General features: G+C 51.1%; 1 protein-coding gene across 5 annotated transcripts in view; it reads right to left on the bottom strand.

Annotated features, from left to right (window-relative positions):
• Window positions 1-16,387, bottom strand: part of PRKDC (protein kinase, DNA-activated, catalytic subunit) — a 165,728-nt gene that overhangs the window by 18,622 nt on the left and 130,719 nt on the right. For 3 of the 5 annotated variants that reach the window (XM_022556817.3, XM_022556819.3, XM_022556818.3), the window contains exons 70-85: window positions 15,821-15,995; window positions 14,435-14,628; window positions 13,629-13,812; window positions 12,855-13,015; window positions 10,743-10,954; window positions 9,715-9,802; window positions 9,484-9,627; window positions 6,079-6,283; window positions 5,163-5,230; window positions 4,433-4,653; window positions 4,107-4,199; window positions 2,030-2,119; window positions 1,772-1,843; window positions 1,491-1,692; window positions 865-1,053; window positions 128-267 (exon numbers count right to left, since the gene is read on the bottom strand). In XM_022556817.3, coding sequence (XP_022412525.1) covers window positions 128-267; window positions 865-1,053; window positions 1,491-1,692; window positions 1,772-1,843; window positions 2,030-2,119; window positions 4,107-4,199; window positions 4,433-4,653; window positions 5,163-5,230; window positions 6,079-6,283; window positions 9,484-9,627; window positions 9,715-9,802; window positions 10,743-10,954; window positions 12,855-13,015; window positions 13,629-13,812; window positions 14,435-14,628; window positions 15,821-15,995 — 2,438 coding nt within the window. The remainder of the gene's footprint in view (window positions 1-127; window positions 268-864; window positions 1,054-1,490; window positions 1,693-1,771; window positions 1,844-2,029; window positions 2,120-4,106; window positions 4,200-4,432; window positions 4,654-5,162; window positions 5,231-6,078; window positions 6,284-9,483; window positions 9,628-9,714; window positions 9,803-10,742; window positions 10,955-12,854; window positions 13,016-13,628; window positions 13,813-14,434; window positions 14,629-15,820; window positions 15,996-16,387) is intronic. The other 2 variants (XM_022556820.3, XM_022556821.3) reach the window with 1 other exon arrangement.

Below are 16,387 nucleotides of genomic sequence, written 5' to 3'. Positions count from 1 at the left end.
AGGCCGTGGCCCTCCGTCTGTCAGTGCCGACACCACAGGCCGAGGATAAACACATGGTGTTCATTGATTCTTCCGGAAACGCCAGTGTGTTGGTGTGTGTTTGTTTCTTCCACAAATAACGTCTTACCAGGTAATAACTGCTGGATTGGCACCTGCTAACTTTCTCTTGGCATGATGTATCTTCTGCCGGGGATACCAGTTTTTTTCAGTTACATTTATTTCTTGAATCCATGATCCTCCTTTTCTTAGCATTTTCTGTTCAAAATTCTAAAGGAAAGGAACATGATTTTTTTCCTCTGCTTAACAGTATACATGATCACATTCACACAGATTCACCAAGTAACGATCTTAAAATAAACAGAATCTCTAACTGGGGAGGGCGCCGCAGCTTTTCATGCAAACTCTCACGGCAGCACCAATAACAGTGACCACGACCGTGAGGGTCTTACCCTTAGGCTTAAAGTATCCCTCCCTGTGGAGGGTGCCATTGCTGTGCTCCCTTTTGGGGGCAGTATTGTGAAGAACCCTTGAGATTTAAGAAAGCACTATCTGTCTTTATGATCAAGGAAGACTTTGTGTGGAACAGATTTTAAACTAAAACTTTTCTCAGAGAAACCAAACCCACCATCACCAAAGGGTTAAAAATACTCTCAAGTCAGTTTCCTCCAAATAAAAGGAACGTCTCATCTGATTTTCAAGCCAAGCCAAATGATCCCAAGTGTTCATTCTGAGAAAGTGCTGTACAGAACAGTAAGTATTTTAGTAATAAACACAACATGACACATTCCCACCAGGTAACAGGAGATGTGGGTCCATCACAGGCACGCTGTAACAAAGGCACAAAGTGCGAAGAGACCACCGCACCTTCCAGTCAAAGGACGGCTCCTTCACAAACACGTCCATGGCGGTGGTGAGCAGGTCTGGGCGCGAGCGGAAAGCCCTCAGCGCACACACCATGGTGCTGCCCACGAGCCCCGTTTCTTTCAGTGGTAGCATCAGGGTGATGAACTGGCGAGTCAGACGGAAAGGCATCAGCTCAGGGACCGGCAGAAACTACAGAGAAAAGGACGTGTGAGAAGCAGTGGATGCGAGGGAGGGCCCTTCCACGGCTGTCGCTCACGCGTTGGGAGCACACCAGCTCCTGCCACACGGGTGTGAAGTCACTGTGCCCACGAGCAATGACACGGCCATGGAGAAGGAGATTTGGAGCTTGATGTCAGGGAGGGTGTGCTTCACATCCACGCAGGATGTTTCCATGACGGGGCTTCATAGAACCTCCTACCTTTTTACAGGAGCACGTTTCTCTTAGCTCCGATTATCTAATCTATCAGCACACCTTCCACAACCTGTCTGCACGAGGCTGAAACACAGCTGAGATTTTCCCTTTCCACAAGAATGACAACGTCAACGACCATGCAAACCGACTGCATGCAGAGCGATCGCAAAGCCCAAGGGCAACTCCAGCCCAGAGTGGAGAAGGGCACACTCACCTGGGTGGCTGATCCGAAAGCATGTCCAAAGTCGATCCCGATCACGCCGCCCGTCTCCAAGCTCACCATGAAGTTGTTCAGGTGCCTGTCTCCGATGCCCAAGATCCAGTGGCTGACGCACAGGAGCGCGTGGGAGCTGGCAAAGTGGTTGCGGAGAGCCAGGAAGGCCTCGGGGCCGGTGCTCATCTTCAGGAAGGCCCGCCTGCAGGGGGACAGTCGTGTGGCCTCTGCCCTCTGCCCCCGCCCCCAGCCCCCGTGAGCAAAGTCGGGAATACTCTTACTTTAAGAGATCGGCCGGCACTTTACTTTCTCTTTTTCTAAAAGATGTGACTGTTTCAGTGCGACTAGCTCCCCTATGATTTAATAATAGGAAATGTCCGATTAGAACTTCTCATGACTTGAAATTTAAACCTCTGTGTTATATTGAAGCTCGAATATCAGACAACAGCTAGATTTTGATGATCTGAGGCAACACTTGCTAAGAAACAAAAGTGAATACGCAACTTTGAGAAGAATGAACTGGTCGGTGCAACACATACTTGAACATGAGCGCGTAGGCCCCAGGGTCACACCTTCCCGACATCCTCCTCAGCCAGTCTCTATACTCAGACGCTGGTGCCCGGGGGTCACTAACAAGTAGGGAAAGAGAGATCAGCATTAGGAAGATGTCCAGGGTTGCTGATTTCAGAGGCAAACATCACCAGGAATTCACTGAAAAGTAGTGAAGAGTCAGGGAAAATAAACGTGACTTTAATCATATTTAATATTAGCACTGAACTCCTGCTACTCTGGGTCTAGGATTTCCACACGCCATTATCCATTCTTAATCACTCCTCAAGAACCATGGCTATCTCCTGTGCAAAAGTTCACGAGCAGAACCACCAGATACAATAAACGTCCCACTTCACACACAGGAACAAGATGAGCTGACGACGCAGGCATAAGGTCCCACACGCCTGACCCTGGGCGGGACCCCTCGCAGCAGGACAGCACCACGTGCAACTTGTTTAAAGCACGTAAATCACTAAAGAAGCAAAATGGCCACAAGCTACTTGTTGAAGACAGCCTGTCTGCTTCTGTCATTAAACACTGCCACGCTTTTTTTTTCTTTTAAACCATTTCCAGTATGCAGACACAGACAAAATCCACAGTAAGTGCCAAAAAGTATCTTCTTAAATGACGATGGGTTTGAACTGAATTTGAAAAGCTTGTTTTCAATAATGCTTCACAGGCAAAAGGCAGTGTGGGGACAGGTGGAAACACTGTGTTACTTGTATGTTTAGCCACTTTTGCGTTTGCATCAAAAGTTTTAACAATTTTCCTTAAAAATAATAATAATAATAATCACTAAAGACAGAACAACTTCACAATATGTTACTTAGTAGTTAAATCCCTTAAGGTGAATCTTTTCTGAGTTGCTACTACGTTAATTTCACAAAGAGACCACTCCATTTCCATCTAAATTCTCTCCTAGTTTCAACCGGATAAAAGTCTTTAGGTTGGAAAACTGCAACATGTAAATTAAGAAAAAAACAGCAATGATCTTAGGAATGGGGGCTTGAAGTGCCTTGTTTTAAAAAGGTAGTGGGAAGTAATGTATACAATTCCATATGTGAAAAGCACTTTATACTCCTTGGACACCTGTGTTTACCGGATGCCTTTCACTCTCTCCCATCTTACAAGTGGGAGGCGGGGGGCGGGGGCCGTGGGAACCGGGAAGGTCACTTGTGCGAGTGGCTCGGGCCCCCTGTGTGTCAGCACAAGCACAAGCGAGAGGGCGGACTCCTGGCCCCAGGGTGCCGGTCCTGCAGGGGCTGCAGGAACAACTTTAGGCAAAAGACTCAAGTGAATGGAAGTAACAGTTGGTAAACACTGCCCCACGTAGCAACTACTGCGCAGGCGCTCTCAGGAAGGGGCAGCAGTCCAGTAAGGAGAATCTCCTCGCCCGCCAGCCTAACGATGGTCCCCCAAACGTGCCAACCCTTGCTTCAAAACGGCTGTAAGCCATGCTGTCCTTAGTTTTCTTTACAGAAACAAGGAACAAATTTTTTTTTTAAAACTTCCTGATTGAAAAATAACATGCTCATCGTAGGAAACCTGGAAAATAAAAAAGGATAAAGGAAAACAGAAAAAGCACCTGATTCATGACCTGGACCTGCTCACCCACCTGCGCCCCCTACAGGCCGGGGCAGCCTCACCTCTCCAGCCTCAGCTGCCTCGTCTATACAGAGGTGACAAGGATACTCACCTTCTTGCTTTTTGTAATAAATAAATGACTTCATACACATTAAGAACTGAGACTAGTGCCACAGAAAATGTATAATTAAATGTTAGCTGCTAACCTTGCTGTTTTATTTTCCTCAAAGAGTCTTTTCTTCCCCAAAGTTAATCCTTTTTTAAAAATTGTGATAAAATATATGCAACTACTGTTTAGAACCCTGGACTCCATTTCCTTTGTTCACCCATGGAGAGGCAGATTGAAGTACAGGCCAGGCGGCGGCCAAGGGCGCCAATGAAAGGGCCTGAAAATTCAGGTCCCTGGAGGCGGGGTGGAGGTGACCTGTGGGCTGGGGCGGCCGGGCAGGGCCGGGGCAGGGCCCTGGGACTCCAGGTCACCTGGTGTAGGCCGCCTTCTCCTCCCGTGACATGCTGCTCAGAAGGAGTTCCTTCAAGGTGCAGGTGCCTTCGATCCATTCAATTAGCCCCAACCTGAAAGGAGAGAACAGTCATGAACACCCCTGCCCTCGCTTCTCTAGAACACAGTTCTTCCCTTTCTCCACGAGGATGAACATCACAGGCTGAGCAGCGTCTGTGCTGTTGGCCTCTGTCCTGTGACACCTAGAACCCGAACCATCACAGGACCCCCTCCTCCCCTTCCCGACAAAACCCCTTCCGGTCCTGTGCCCCCTGCGCCCCCATCGCCTGCAGGGGGCTCTGCGCACCTGGAGGTCATGGGCACCACGCGGTAGGTGGTCACCTGCAGGCCCCTCTGGCCACAGGCGGCGTCGCGGGCGAGCACCCCATTCATGACCTGCAGCAGCTGGCAGACGCGCTGGTCCTGCCGCAGGTCCTCCCCGCCCTTCACCAGGAAGGCGTACTCGCGCTCGTCGTGCCCGCGGACCACAATGCGCATTGGTCTCCTGAGCGAGGCCATCACTTTCACCTTTAAAGGTCAAACGAAACAGCGTTTTCAGATGGGCCCGTGTCTCATCACCAGACGGGAAACGAGGCCTGGGGCACGCCCTCCAGGGACACAGGAGGGCAACAGAGCAAAGGACAAGCGAGGGCACTGAGTCTCCTGGTCCCTGTTCCTGCCCGGCTGCAGTGCCAAGAGGTGCCAGGTTCCCGGTGACAAGTGAAGTGCTTATAAACATGCGTCCTCGGGAACAAGCCACACACGACATGTCCACTTGCTACAGACACTTAAGACTCGTACGTTTGTCACACACACACACACACACACACACACACACACACACACAGTTTATTCTTCGAGTTCACTAGGTCCTTAAACATGACTGATGTTGAAAGACTGGAAACATTATATTAAGGTCAGTAAATTCCCATCAGAAAACTTGTAACACAACCCTCAGAGAACCCCGTGCGCTTGAGACCGACATGGGGAGTGAGCTGCCTCTCCTGGAACCTGAGGAGCTGACGCCCAGCACCTACCCGCTCGTCGAAGCCGGCGATGCGGGCGTGGTACTCGGGCATCGGCTTCCCTCTGCCATCGTACTGACCTGGGACAAACCACAGAAGCCTGACTCAGAGGCTGCACCCTGCATTTAAAACACACCCACTGGTCTAACAGGAGGGGAGTTTTAACTCGAAGTTTTCATTGGATGTATTTTTTTAAATGCTGCCATTTCTCAGTTTGACAGGCTAGCGGACGCCGCTTCCCGTTCCGGTGGAGCAGACAAAGGCAAACAGGGACGGCAGCGCCCCGGGCGAGCACCCGTGCTGTTTCCAGCAGAGTCAAGCTGCATGTCAGGAGGCTCTGTTTTTGGTGGTTTTCTTGAAACTCATGGTATGTGATGCACAGCTGTTAATTATAACAAAGGAAATTGTTTCTCCAAATCCCTTTCTCCCCACTGGAATAAGGACCTAAGTGACCACAGTGAAACACCTGGTCTGGCAAATTCCACGGTGAAGACAGGGCGGGTCCTCAGTGCCACTAGCATCCCTCCTGCCGGCACGTCGTGTGCCATCACCTCGCTGCTTTAGGTGGGACCAGCGCACGCCCCACAAAGCAGTGTGCAGGCACACCGCGTTTTACTGCACTTCTCAGATGCTGCAGTTCCTACCATGCGCGGGTAGGTTCAGAGGACATTACCAGCTACCGTTATTAGTAGGTGGACGTCTGAGCACTTGTCTTAACCAAGAATATGACTAGACGTTTAATAAGCATACTACTCACAGTAATTATAGATTTTCCTAATGATGAAGAATATGTGGAATTTAAAATTCTTTTTAAAGAAAGAAAACTGTCAAGATCCCAATTTCACCATCTTAGAATCAAAAGTGCCGGCTGCAGCACGATTCTCCTCCAAGCACCCTCCTGCCCACCCCCGCCGCGAGGTGAACTCACCAGGAACCTCTAGCTCGTCCCTCAGGAACTCCGCCCTGAAGCTGCTCATCCAGGGCGAGCACTCCTTCAGGTTCCCTGGCACCTTCGAGGCCCTGCTCATCCTCCCGAGCAGCAAGCTGGTGATGCTGCGGAAGTCCTGGAGCCTCATGCCAGGGAGCTTAGAGCCTCCTCTCCCGAAGTGTTCATCAAATTCTTTCCCAAAAGCCTGAAATTAATGATAATTTACCTGAAATATTAATGTTTAGTTGAACTTCTGAAAAAGTTCCAGGCTCACGAATCTTTATAATAAACAGGTGCCCAAGTTGTATTGGGTTTTTTCTGTGCTTTTAACTGACAGTTTCACTCTCCTCGAATGTTTCAACACTCTTAAAGCACAGCAGGCTGCCTTTGTGCGCCTTTGAGAAGATGGAAAGGATGACAGTCAGCGGTGACTTCTGAGCATAAGTTCTTAATAAGGGCTTTAAACACATGGGGAAATCCTTTAACCTCTGTGTCCGTTGTACAGCTGCTGATCTGCACCATCATGACAACGGGAGTAAGTAGGAACAAAGTACAAAATAAAGGACATAGTTCAATGGAAATGAACAGCCCAGGGACCGCCCTGCTGGCGCGGTGGTTAAGAATCCGCCTGCCGATGCAGGGGACACGGGTTCGAGCCCTGGTCCGGGAAGATCCCACATGCCGCGGAGCAACTAAGCCCGTGCACCACAACTACTGAGCCTGCACTCTAGAGCCCATGCTCCACAACAAGAGAAGCCACCGCAATGAGCAGCCCCCGCTCACGACAACTTGAGAAAGCCCGCGCGCAGCAACGAAGACCCAAACAGAGCCAAAAACAAACAATTTTTAAAAAAATGAACAGCCCAAAGTTCTTCCTCGCAGCAAAGAGAAAAACGTAAGAAAAAAACACTTTCCCTTAGTGAGGGTCTTTCAAGCCGTTATTTTGGATCAAGAACCAGTACAAATAGCATTTGGGTAAGCTGTATTTCTAGAAGCGATTATTATTAGAAGTTCCCTATCCTGGAATATATTAAATCATTCTTTGTATTAGTTTCTACTCAAGTTATTTATTTAAATTATAACCCTGATATCAAAATTTAAAAAACAAAACTCAAGAGTATTACTAACGGTGACCTAAGGTGTCAAGATTCACCTGATCATCTTTAATTAGAAATGTTTTCCCAAATGTAGAACTAACCCCACATCATGAGCCTGGTATCAATGAAATATAAGCTCTGTTTTAGACAATCCACTACAGGAAAATTAACATATATAAAACACAGTTCTTCCTTGGTCTATAAATGGACTGAAAGTATAGAAACAGTCTGCAATCCTTAGAATGAAGGGAAAGATCAATCCGCATTTCCCAGCATAACCAGAACCAACACTGATCCAGATGGCATAATGCCCCTAAGGGGCCCCTAGACTGAAACCTGAGGCAGTTCTGTTTTAGTGGATTAACATTTTAATTAATCGACGCAAATTATGTGCTGATTTGGTACAAAGCAGAAAGTTCCAGATGGACTGTCCCAGGTACTAGGAAGCAAGCTCCGGACAAACCACGGCTGCAGCTGTGGGGAGGTTTCTGCCGGGCTCGGCCCTGCTGGGCGAGCGGTGGGCTGAGCTTGGCCAGGACAAAGCCCGCCAGGCTGCGGTTTCCAGGGTGGGGCCAACAGGCAGGCCCCCACCCCCCCCTCCGCAGGAAGCTCACGGTGTCCCCTCTGCTGCCCTCTCGGTCGGCCCTGGGCCGGCCACGTGCTTAGCACAAGCGGCGTGGCTCAGAACAAGGCCTGGCGAGCCCCAGACCCTGGCCGATTTCACACGTCAAGCCTGTTGAGGCCGCCATCCCTGCTGCCCGCCCGCTGCCTGCCGGGGCTGCTCCCGCACTGTGACCGCAGAGGCTGGCGCGGCCCCAGCTGGGGACAGGGCGGACGCAAGCACCTTCCCACCGACGGTTCCCGCTGTGGCCGCGGGCCCGCCGCCCTTCAGTACCTTCTCAGGACGTGGGTTGCCCGCCGGGGACCTGCAGTCACTGGGCAGCAGTGCTGTGAGGCTGACCTGATAGGACATGGGGTCGAACATGCGTCATAAAATGCCAGTACGTGCCAAGGTTTAGGGTTTTACTGTCACTTGAGACACAGCCCGGGACACATTAGGCAGCAGGTAGTCCTGTCTGTTCCCACATTCAGACAGTTAAGGGAAGCTCCCCGAAGCAGGGACGACTCCCCCAGCCCTCCCTCTGGAGGTCAGAACCGTCCCCCGCCCGCGTATCCGACAGAGACGCCAGCGGTGGGCTCCGTGGGCAGAGGTGAGTGGAGTCGGCCCTGCCCCCGAGTCTGACTCAGGAGGGCGCCCCGGAGTCACTCTGCCTACTGCACAGGAGCATCGCTCAGTGGACGAGGGACACACAGGCTGTGGAGCAACCCCCAGCACCCAGAGGGGAGGCACCGACACAGGCTGCAGCACGCGTGCCACCAAGTGAAAGAAGCCGGGCCCCGCGGGACTTGTCCATGCGAAAGGTCGGGCAGGCGAGCCCCCGGGGGCCGGCAGGGCAGGGAGGGGCGGGGACGGGGCTGTTCTGGGGAGCGGCGGGAAAACAGCGAACCCTCGGGCACCGCACACTGTGACTGCACGCGCGGCAGGGCGTGTGACCTACGTCTCGCTGAAGCACTTGGTACACCCCCAAGGGACAAAGACGCTCCTCTGCACCAGAGACGTGCAACTGGTGAGCACCGGGGCTCCTACATGCTCTAAAGCTTCTTGAGGTTTCGCGAACAGAAGCGGTTTCACCGAATTGTCAAAACGAACTCAGCGTGACAAACGCAGGAGAGGTGCACACAGGTGCGGATGGAGGAGGCCCACCCCCGTCCCGGGGGTGGGGGGGCGGGGGTGGGGGCGGGAGGGGCCAGACGGGGGCCGGCGGGGAGCGCGGCGTGTGTTCTCTCCCTTCCAAGTCTGGAGCAACTTTGAAACTAGAGCTCACGCTGACGCCACAGTTCTGTCCACACAGCACGTGTCAGGTGGCCCTGTGAACTCTCGGAGCCTTGGACAGAACTAAGTGCTCACAAAATGGTTACAACCTGCGGCAAATACAAACGTTTTCCTGGTCCGATACCCAAATCACTCTGAGAATTAAAAACATTAAACTACACATAACCTTCATATCTAAGAATCTGGCCATGAAGAACAGAATGTAATAGAAACCCTGAGGTTTTACCTGTGCCCCACTTGCCACTGTCTGACCTAAAAACACGCCATCAATATCTAACAGAGAGACACAAATCTAAGGAAAGTTTACAAATTCAACAGACATTTTAAAACCAGAAGTATTAACACACCAGCAAATAGAGGCCCTCGTCTTCATAATGACTCTGTAATCACCAAGCGGCTGCTGCTCCCCCGTACCTGGATAAACCTCCTTCGAAAACTCCCGAGACCCGGAGCCTGTGGGTCTCCCAAGGCTGCGTACATTCTCTCATACATCCTCTCAAGGTTCTTCTTATTTACAGGGTTCTTTTCTAGTTCAAGCTTGACGTCCTCCGTCCAGTCCTGTGCAGAAAAAAAGACACGTCAAGCTGGACTGCAGGCAGGCTGCACTGAGCGCGTGTCTTACGTGCCGGAAGCTGTTAACACTACCTTAAAGAGCATCTCAGGGCTGGAGAGCTGCTCCAGGGCGTTAATGAAGTCCTGAACCACTCCCTCTCGATCTAACTTAGCTTTAATCCTACAAAAAATGACCAAGTTTAGGTGCTCAAACATCTTCCAAAGATCAAGGCCTATAATTTTTATGTATATATAATTATATTTATATATAAAACAATACATAACCAGCTACACAGTCTAGGGAAGGAGCAATTTAAAAATTATCTCCAAAACAGATGAAGCACAAAGTGTGTCCTGTATCAAGAGATGAGGTGAAAGCAAATTCTCAACATTTTGGCGCCCACGATCTCAAGTTCAAAAGGCCCCGCTTCTCAACAAACTTTCAACATTTCTCTTTGCTTTCTTTCTTTCTAAGGAAGCGATCACGCGGCAGCTACCTCTGCTGAGACACAGGAGGGCACCACAGGGTGGGTGGGTTGCACGGCTGGCCCATCGGCGAGCTGGGATGAGGGCTGTGCCCCCAGCCTTGTCCCTCGGAAGCAAAACACTCTAAATAATGAGGCAAATCAGCTCTTGACAGAGAAGGGCAACTAAAATGCCGTGCATTTACCAAGTATTCTTTCTAAAGTAAAACACTGCTGCCGGCTCTGGCAACTGTCCTCACTTACAAATCAACTGAAGAAGCGAAAAGGACACCTGGGCAGTTTACTGACTTAACGAAGAAGGGGGGGCTTCCCGGAGATTTTAAATTACAGAACAATTTCAGGAACTGATTCCAAAAAGCATCTCATCTAGTCCGCCTCAACCAACAGATTACTAATGGTTAGCATAACCATCTCATGAATAACATTAAGATGAACTGTGTTTACAAAAGGAAATAAATTCTACAGCAAATAACACACCAGGGCAGATGCACCCAACAGACAGACATCTAGGCCTCCTGCCCTCCATGGCAGCTCTAATTCATCTGAGGACACACATAAGCGACCCTGTGTCTGCTTTGACCACAGACGTTTCGATAACCTTTCAGTGTTGGATGGACCTAATTTTTCTTGTGTCACCTGGCCACAAAGTCCTTGTTCTTATGGCCAGCAGAAGTGTCTCTGAAGGCATAGCTTTCACTGCTTATCATGAATGGGTACACGACGGCCTGCGGGTAGTGGTCGGCGATGTCCGCCACAGTGCGCTGGACGGCGACCCCCTCCTCTTTGTCTAGCAAGGCCACCATGTGGCTGATCCAGCCGATGAAGTGCCAGCAAGGAATGGAGGAAATCTGAAACGGAGAGAAATGAGTAATGAGCGACACATGCAGCGTTCTTCCCTTACAGAAGTACTGTGTGTCCAGTATCAAAGTATGGCTGTATTTGCTACCGGCAGTATAAAAACCGACAGACGTGTAGACAGAAAGTCTTCTCAGCCCTCTCGGTTCCGACCCACTGGGAACCATCGATTCTTCTGGGCCTTTTCAGGGTGTGTGCACGTGGACCCTTTCTTCAGAAGAATGGAACTGGAGGAGACTTGCTGTTGCTGGTTTTTCTTAGATCTACCTCATTCCTTTTAACAGCTGTACCATGTTCTGCTTCATTTCACAAGGGCTCTATGATGAACTTTTAGGGTATCTGCAATTTTTGCTATCCAGAAACTACAATGCACAACCCTATATGTTTATCTCTTTGTACTTGTGCTATATACCCATAGGAGAAATTCCTAAATGAGTTCCTAAATTCCTTTTTACTTTTAATGTGAACCTTAACAACTGTAAAAAACATTGCTAAATTTCCCTCCAAGAAGATTTTTCAAATTTCCACTTCTAAAAGCGTAGTAGATCGACTACTTTCCAAAATCCTTTCCGACACCTGACGTGATCCATTTTTAAAATCTATTGTCAATCTGACAATTTTTAAAATCTATTTTCAATCTGAGAAGTGAAAGATATCTAACTTTAATTTGCGCGTCTCATCATTAGTGAGGCTGGGCAGTCAGCGTTTACCTGCATTGCGTGCTTTGACGCACGTGCGTCGCCCCTTGCTACGAGTCTGTCTGTTGCGGACAGTGGAGACGCCTGCTCTCCGTCTCCAGTATGTGTCGCAAATTTTTTCTCCCAGTTTTTTTTTTTTTCTTAACTTTGTATATGGCATTATTTTAACGATAGAAACGTCAAGTTATTTTCCTCTATAGCTCCTGGGTTTTGTCTCTTAACTCCAAGACCATTTTCAGATTTTGCTCAGGTTTTCCTCTAATGCTTTTCCAGGTGTTTATTTCAAGATAAACTCCGCTGCACTTGGAATGCTGGTATAAAGCCAGGAAGGACGGGAGGCTTGGGGGCCCTCAGTGCAAGGCCAGCTGCCCATCTCAAGGGTCATGACAACATCGACCCACCACTCCATTCGTTTCCACACAAACTCAAAATGCTATTTTTATTATATACAAGTATGATTTTGGGGAAAAAAAGAACCATAACTTACTGAAATATTTCTTTACTTATCTTTGAGGAAAATGCATGTGTACCGCATTTCATACCGAATTTACTTTAATCTCCTGTGTAGGACCTACTGAAAACCCTCACCTGTCCAAGCGCACAGAGAACTGACTGCGGGCTCGGCGACCAGCACCGTCTACAGACCTGCTGTGCACCCTTTCTGAACTATTACGTCATCAACTCAAAGCCTGGCCCTGTCTTCCAGTTAAACATCCACGAAGTCGCTAAGGAGCCTTTCTGATAACCCTCCCCTTTTTCCCCAATGCAGCCCCAGTGGAGAGGCCGGGATGGGGTGAGAGTGGGCAAGGGGGACGTGGGGCAGTAGCCCTGGGGGTTCCCGAGATGTGGAGCGTGGGGGATGGCACCTGAAACGTCCCCCTTTTCTTGCTGCTGAACAGTGACCTGAGCATAAGGCCCCCGGACGTACAGACGCAGCTCAGCCCTGAGGGGCAGCCAGCTCCGGGTGGAGGTCTCACCTCCTCCCGTCTCGGTCCTCGTTCAGACGCGGCCTTCGTGTCAACACCCACAGAGCAAAGTGGGTGCATGGGAACACTCCCTTACACGGTTTTCAATGACACATGTTGTTGGGATGGAGCAAAACTCAGTGGTTAATGAAAAGCCATTAACACACGCACCCCACACAACACATCTGTTAGTTCGGTCAAGTCCCCTCCGCCAGAAGGAAGACACTGACCTCTCTGGTCATGAGGCTCAGGGTCTCCTCTGGATACTGCTCAACGATCTGGAGGAGTCTGGGGAACTTCAGCCTGGCCTCGCTGGAGTGTAACTTCAGAGCTTTCAGCATTTTGTCCACCACGAGGGCCGGATACGTGCGCAGTTCTGCAGCGTCCAGGACTACCGGGGACAGGAGAGGAGAGACGTGGTCACTACCCACACACAGACACGAGCGGCATACTCAGCGCTGGCTGCTCTCGCCCGGGCTTCCTTTCTAACAACTACTGCAGCTCAGCAGACGGTCTCGGACTGCATGTAAGAGCTCCTCTCTGGGGCTTCCCTGGTGGCGCAGTGGTTGAGAGTCTGCCTGCCGATGCAGGGGACACAGGTTCGTGCGGTCCGGGAAGATCCCACATGCCGCGGAGCGGCTGGGCCCGTGAGCCTGCGCTCCGCAATGGAAGAGGCCGCAACAGTGAGAGGCCCGTGTACCGCAAAAAAAAAAAAAAAAGAGCTCCTCTCTGACGCTAACCTCTGCTACCGGGTGAAGTAGTTTGCTTCCTGGGCTGGAACACGAGGGGTGGCCACAGGAGCTGGTCAGACACGCGCCAGTGAAGCAGACGGAGGGAGGGACGGAGACGCCCAACTCCGGTCCCACACCGGCCGTGGGGCATGGCCATGTCACAGCCTCTTAAACAGACAAGCCGTGTCTTAGAACACATGCCATTGAAAACCACACAGGAGAGCACAGGACCCGCAAAACCCTACATCTCCGGCGGGCACGCGCGGGGCTCACCGGGGGCGCCCTCCTCCTGCTTGCGGAGCCGCTGGTCACAGAACTCCGCCAGCGCCAGGTAAGCCGCCACCAGCCCGCACGCGGGCTCCTGGCCCCGCGCTGAGCGCCCGGCCTCCTCCTGTGCTGCCGTCCGCACGGCCTCAGAAAGGTGGTGGAACGCTCTCTGGTACAGGCCTGCCGCAACCTGTAACGCACAGACCGCGGCAGGCTGTGAGCGAGACCAAGCTTCCGGAAGACCCTGCCCCCCTGGGACCCGTCAGCCACCGGTAAACAGAAAGCCGCTCGAGGGCAGAGCCAGGTCTGCCTGGACTGGGAAAGAGATGCCAGCCCTACGCCATCTCAGCGCCTGAACACCAACACGCGGGGCATGGCTCAGGAAGGGCTGGAGGCTGGGGACACAAGTGATGCGGGGAGCACGTGGGAACTCACAAATACACAGAACCACCTGAGAAGTGCCAACAAAGCAGGTGCTACACAAAAAAGCAGAAAAGCTGATTCTTCCCATAAGCTAGCGGGGCGTCTGAATGGTGACCGGTGGTGAGATTCCACTAATAAGATTCACGGGAGAACCGTCCACGTCAAGCCAACACAGACTTCTCATTATTAACACTAAAAGAAGGGTGTCGTTCAAATAAACAGGAAACACGGGGAGTAGGTCATTTTTCCAATAAGAAACCTGACTGCGTGTAACTGTCAAATGTGTCTTGAAAACACAAAGCGAGACTTGTCATTTCTTTCGTGTAGCGGAGCCTGCGCGGTCGAGACAAACACACGACACGAAGCGCTCAGGTTCCCAGCGTCACTACCTTCTCTGCATCCTCTGAACTGGATCCTGAGAGCTCCATGACGCTCCTGGCCTTGCTCTCCTCGATCCCAGCGAGGCAGGTGGGCTCACTGCTGAGAGCGTCGGCCATGATCTTGTACGCTGTGCCCACGAGAATGTTATGGTCACGGGACGCCACAACGTTTCTGCTCAAGTAGCTTGATGTGTTCTCACCTGCTGGATTACACACACGCACACACAGGATTTTTTGAGAACTGAGTGACGTAAGTTACAAAGAAGATATTCATAGTGTTCAAAGGTTGTTTTCTATTAAGAAACTAAAAGAAATCTTGAAGGTATAAGAAACTGACTTCAAACGTTGACTCGAGAATCTCTTGAACTCACATTAACGAACAATGTTCTTTGTCACCAGCGACCACGGCCCACCGAGGCTCAACAATTAAAACACCAAATAAACTTTCATTCAAGCATCACCCTTCTGCATTTTGTCCAAGCGCTTCTTTGTGTTAACAGAGAACAGAAAGTGTGCTTTCTAATGCATTCGTGCGTGTACATCAATAACGCACATTTTTAAACTGATGCTGTGACCTACAGCTGACAAAGCAACAGAGACCACCGCAGTCCAAGGGCTAGTACTACGTCCGGCCGTGTGGCTCTGGGCAAGCCTACAGCGTGCAGAGGTCGAGAAGAGAAAGGGCCGTCACCCGGCAAGTCCTGCACGCACGCCACCTGCTCCTCCAGGAGACGCTTACTTCACAGGGCCGTGACCGACGGCAGCCAGTCATTATCAGGAGAACCGAGTGCCGTCTTCATGGCAGCAAACTCCTCCTGCCCCTCCCCCCCCCCCGAAAAGCCTATAAAAAGAGCTGAGCAGTCACAGCGTCATTTTCCGATCCTGGGATCAACGTGGAAAGTGCTTCCCCGTCCTGCCCAAGAGCCGGGCTCGGGACCAGCGGGAGGCCGCAGGAAAGCCCTGCCGTGCACCTGGGACGTGCACACGAGACCCGGGACCCACACACGGGGCTCCCGCTCAGCCTTACAGTCCACGTCATCACAGACAGAAGAACTGAGGAGGAAAAAGGCTCCCATGGCTAATTGTTTTAGGCAGTTCTTGTATGTAAACATAAAGTTTTCAAAATAATTAAACTGTTACACCCAAAATTTGGCTAAGTCTTAAAGAGAACATTTTAGAACTTCAACTTTAGTTTACAGATGAAGAAACAAAAGCTCCAGGAGTCACATGCGGTAGCATTACTGGACACACAGCACCTCGGCGCCGCATGTTCAATAAATACTTAATAAAACTTTTACAAATTTAATTCCCAACTGTCAGATAAAGCAGCACAAAGGATACTGCGAGAAGACACACAGCCACAACACAAACTGTGGGAGGAGAAGAGCCTCGTACCCAGCAGGGGCACCGTCTTCAGCGCCGCGCAGAGCTGCTCGGGCGGGCGCTGGGCCCGGGCCCGGCCGTGGCTGAGCCGGCAGTAGCTCTGCACCCACTTCACGAGCCAGTCCTCCCGTGTTTTTGACTCTCTGTGCAGCTCCTTCAGCAGTTTCAAGGCAAGCGAGAAATTATTCTACACGGCGGAAGAGAGGAAGCAGAAAGATGACACAGGAGGACAATGAGAAGTCAAGTCGCTGTACGAGAGGAGCTCCTTGCTGGCCCGCAGTGACCCATCACCTTAGCTTTATCGCGGGGACAGATACACAGTCCAGAGTCTCCGGGACACTCACGCAGCGGGGCACCCATGGCTGCCGTCTGATTCCGGGACTCTGTCGTCCGCCAAGAAACCCTCCATCCACAGGCATCTGCTCCCCTCCCCCAGCCCCCAGAGACTACAGCCTTCTGCCCCGGGTCTGCCCGTTCCGGACACGTCCTACCCAGGGAGTGTGTCTGCTGGTGCTCTGGCATCAGAACTTCACCCCTCGCTGTGGCTGCGTAACATGCACTGCTTGCCTAAACCACAGC

Source organism: Delphinapterus leucas, chromosome 17 (genome assembly GCF_059928025.1).
Source record: "Delphinapterus leucas isolate spDelLeu-1000000601 "Yukka" chromosome 17, BTC_Dleu_Yukka2, whole genome shotgun sequence".
In the NCBI taxonomy this organism is placed as follows: domain Eukaryota; kingdom Metazoa; phylum Chordata; class Mammalia; order Artiodactyla; family Monodontidae; genus Delphinapterus; species Delphinapterus leucas.
This window is presented reverse-complemented; position numbering and strand designations above follow the sequence as displayed.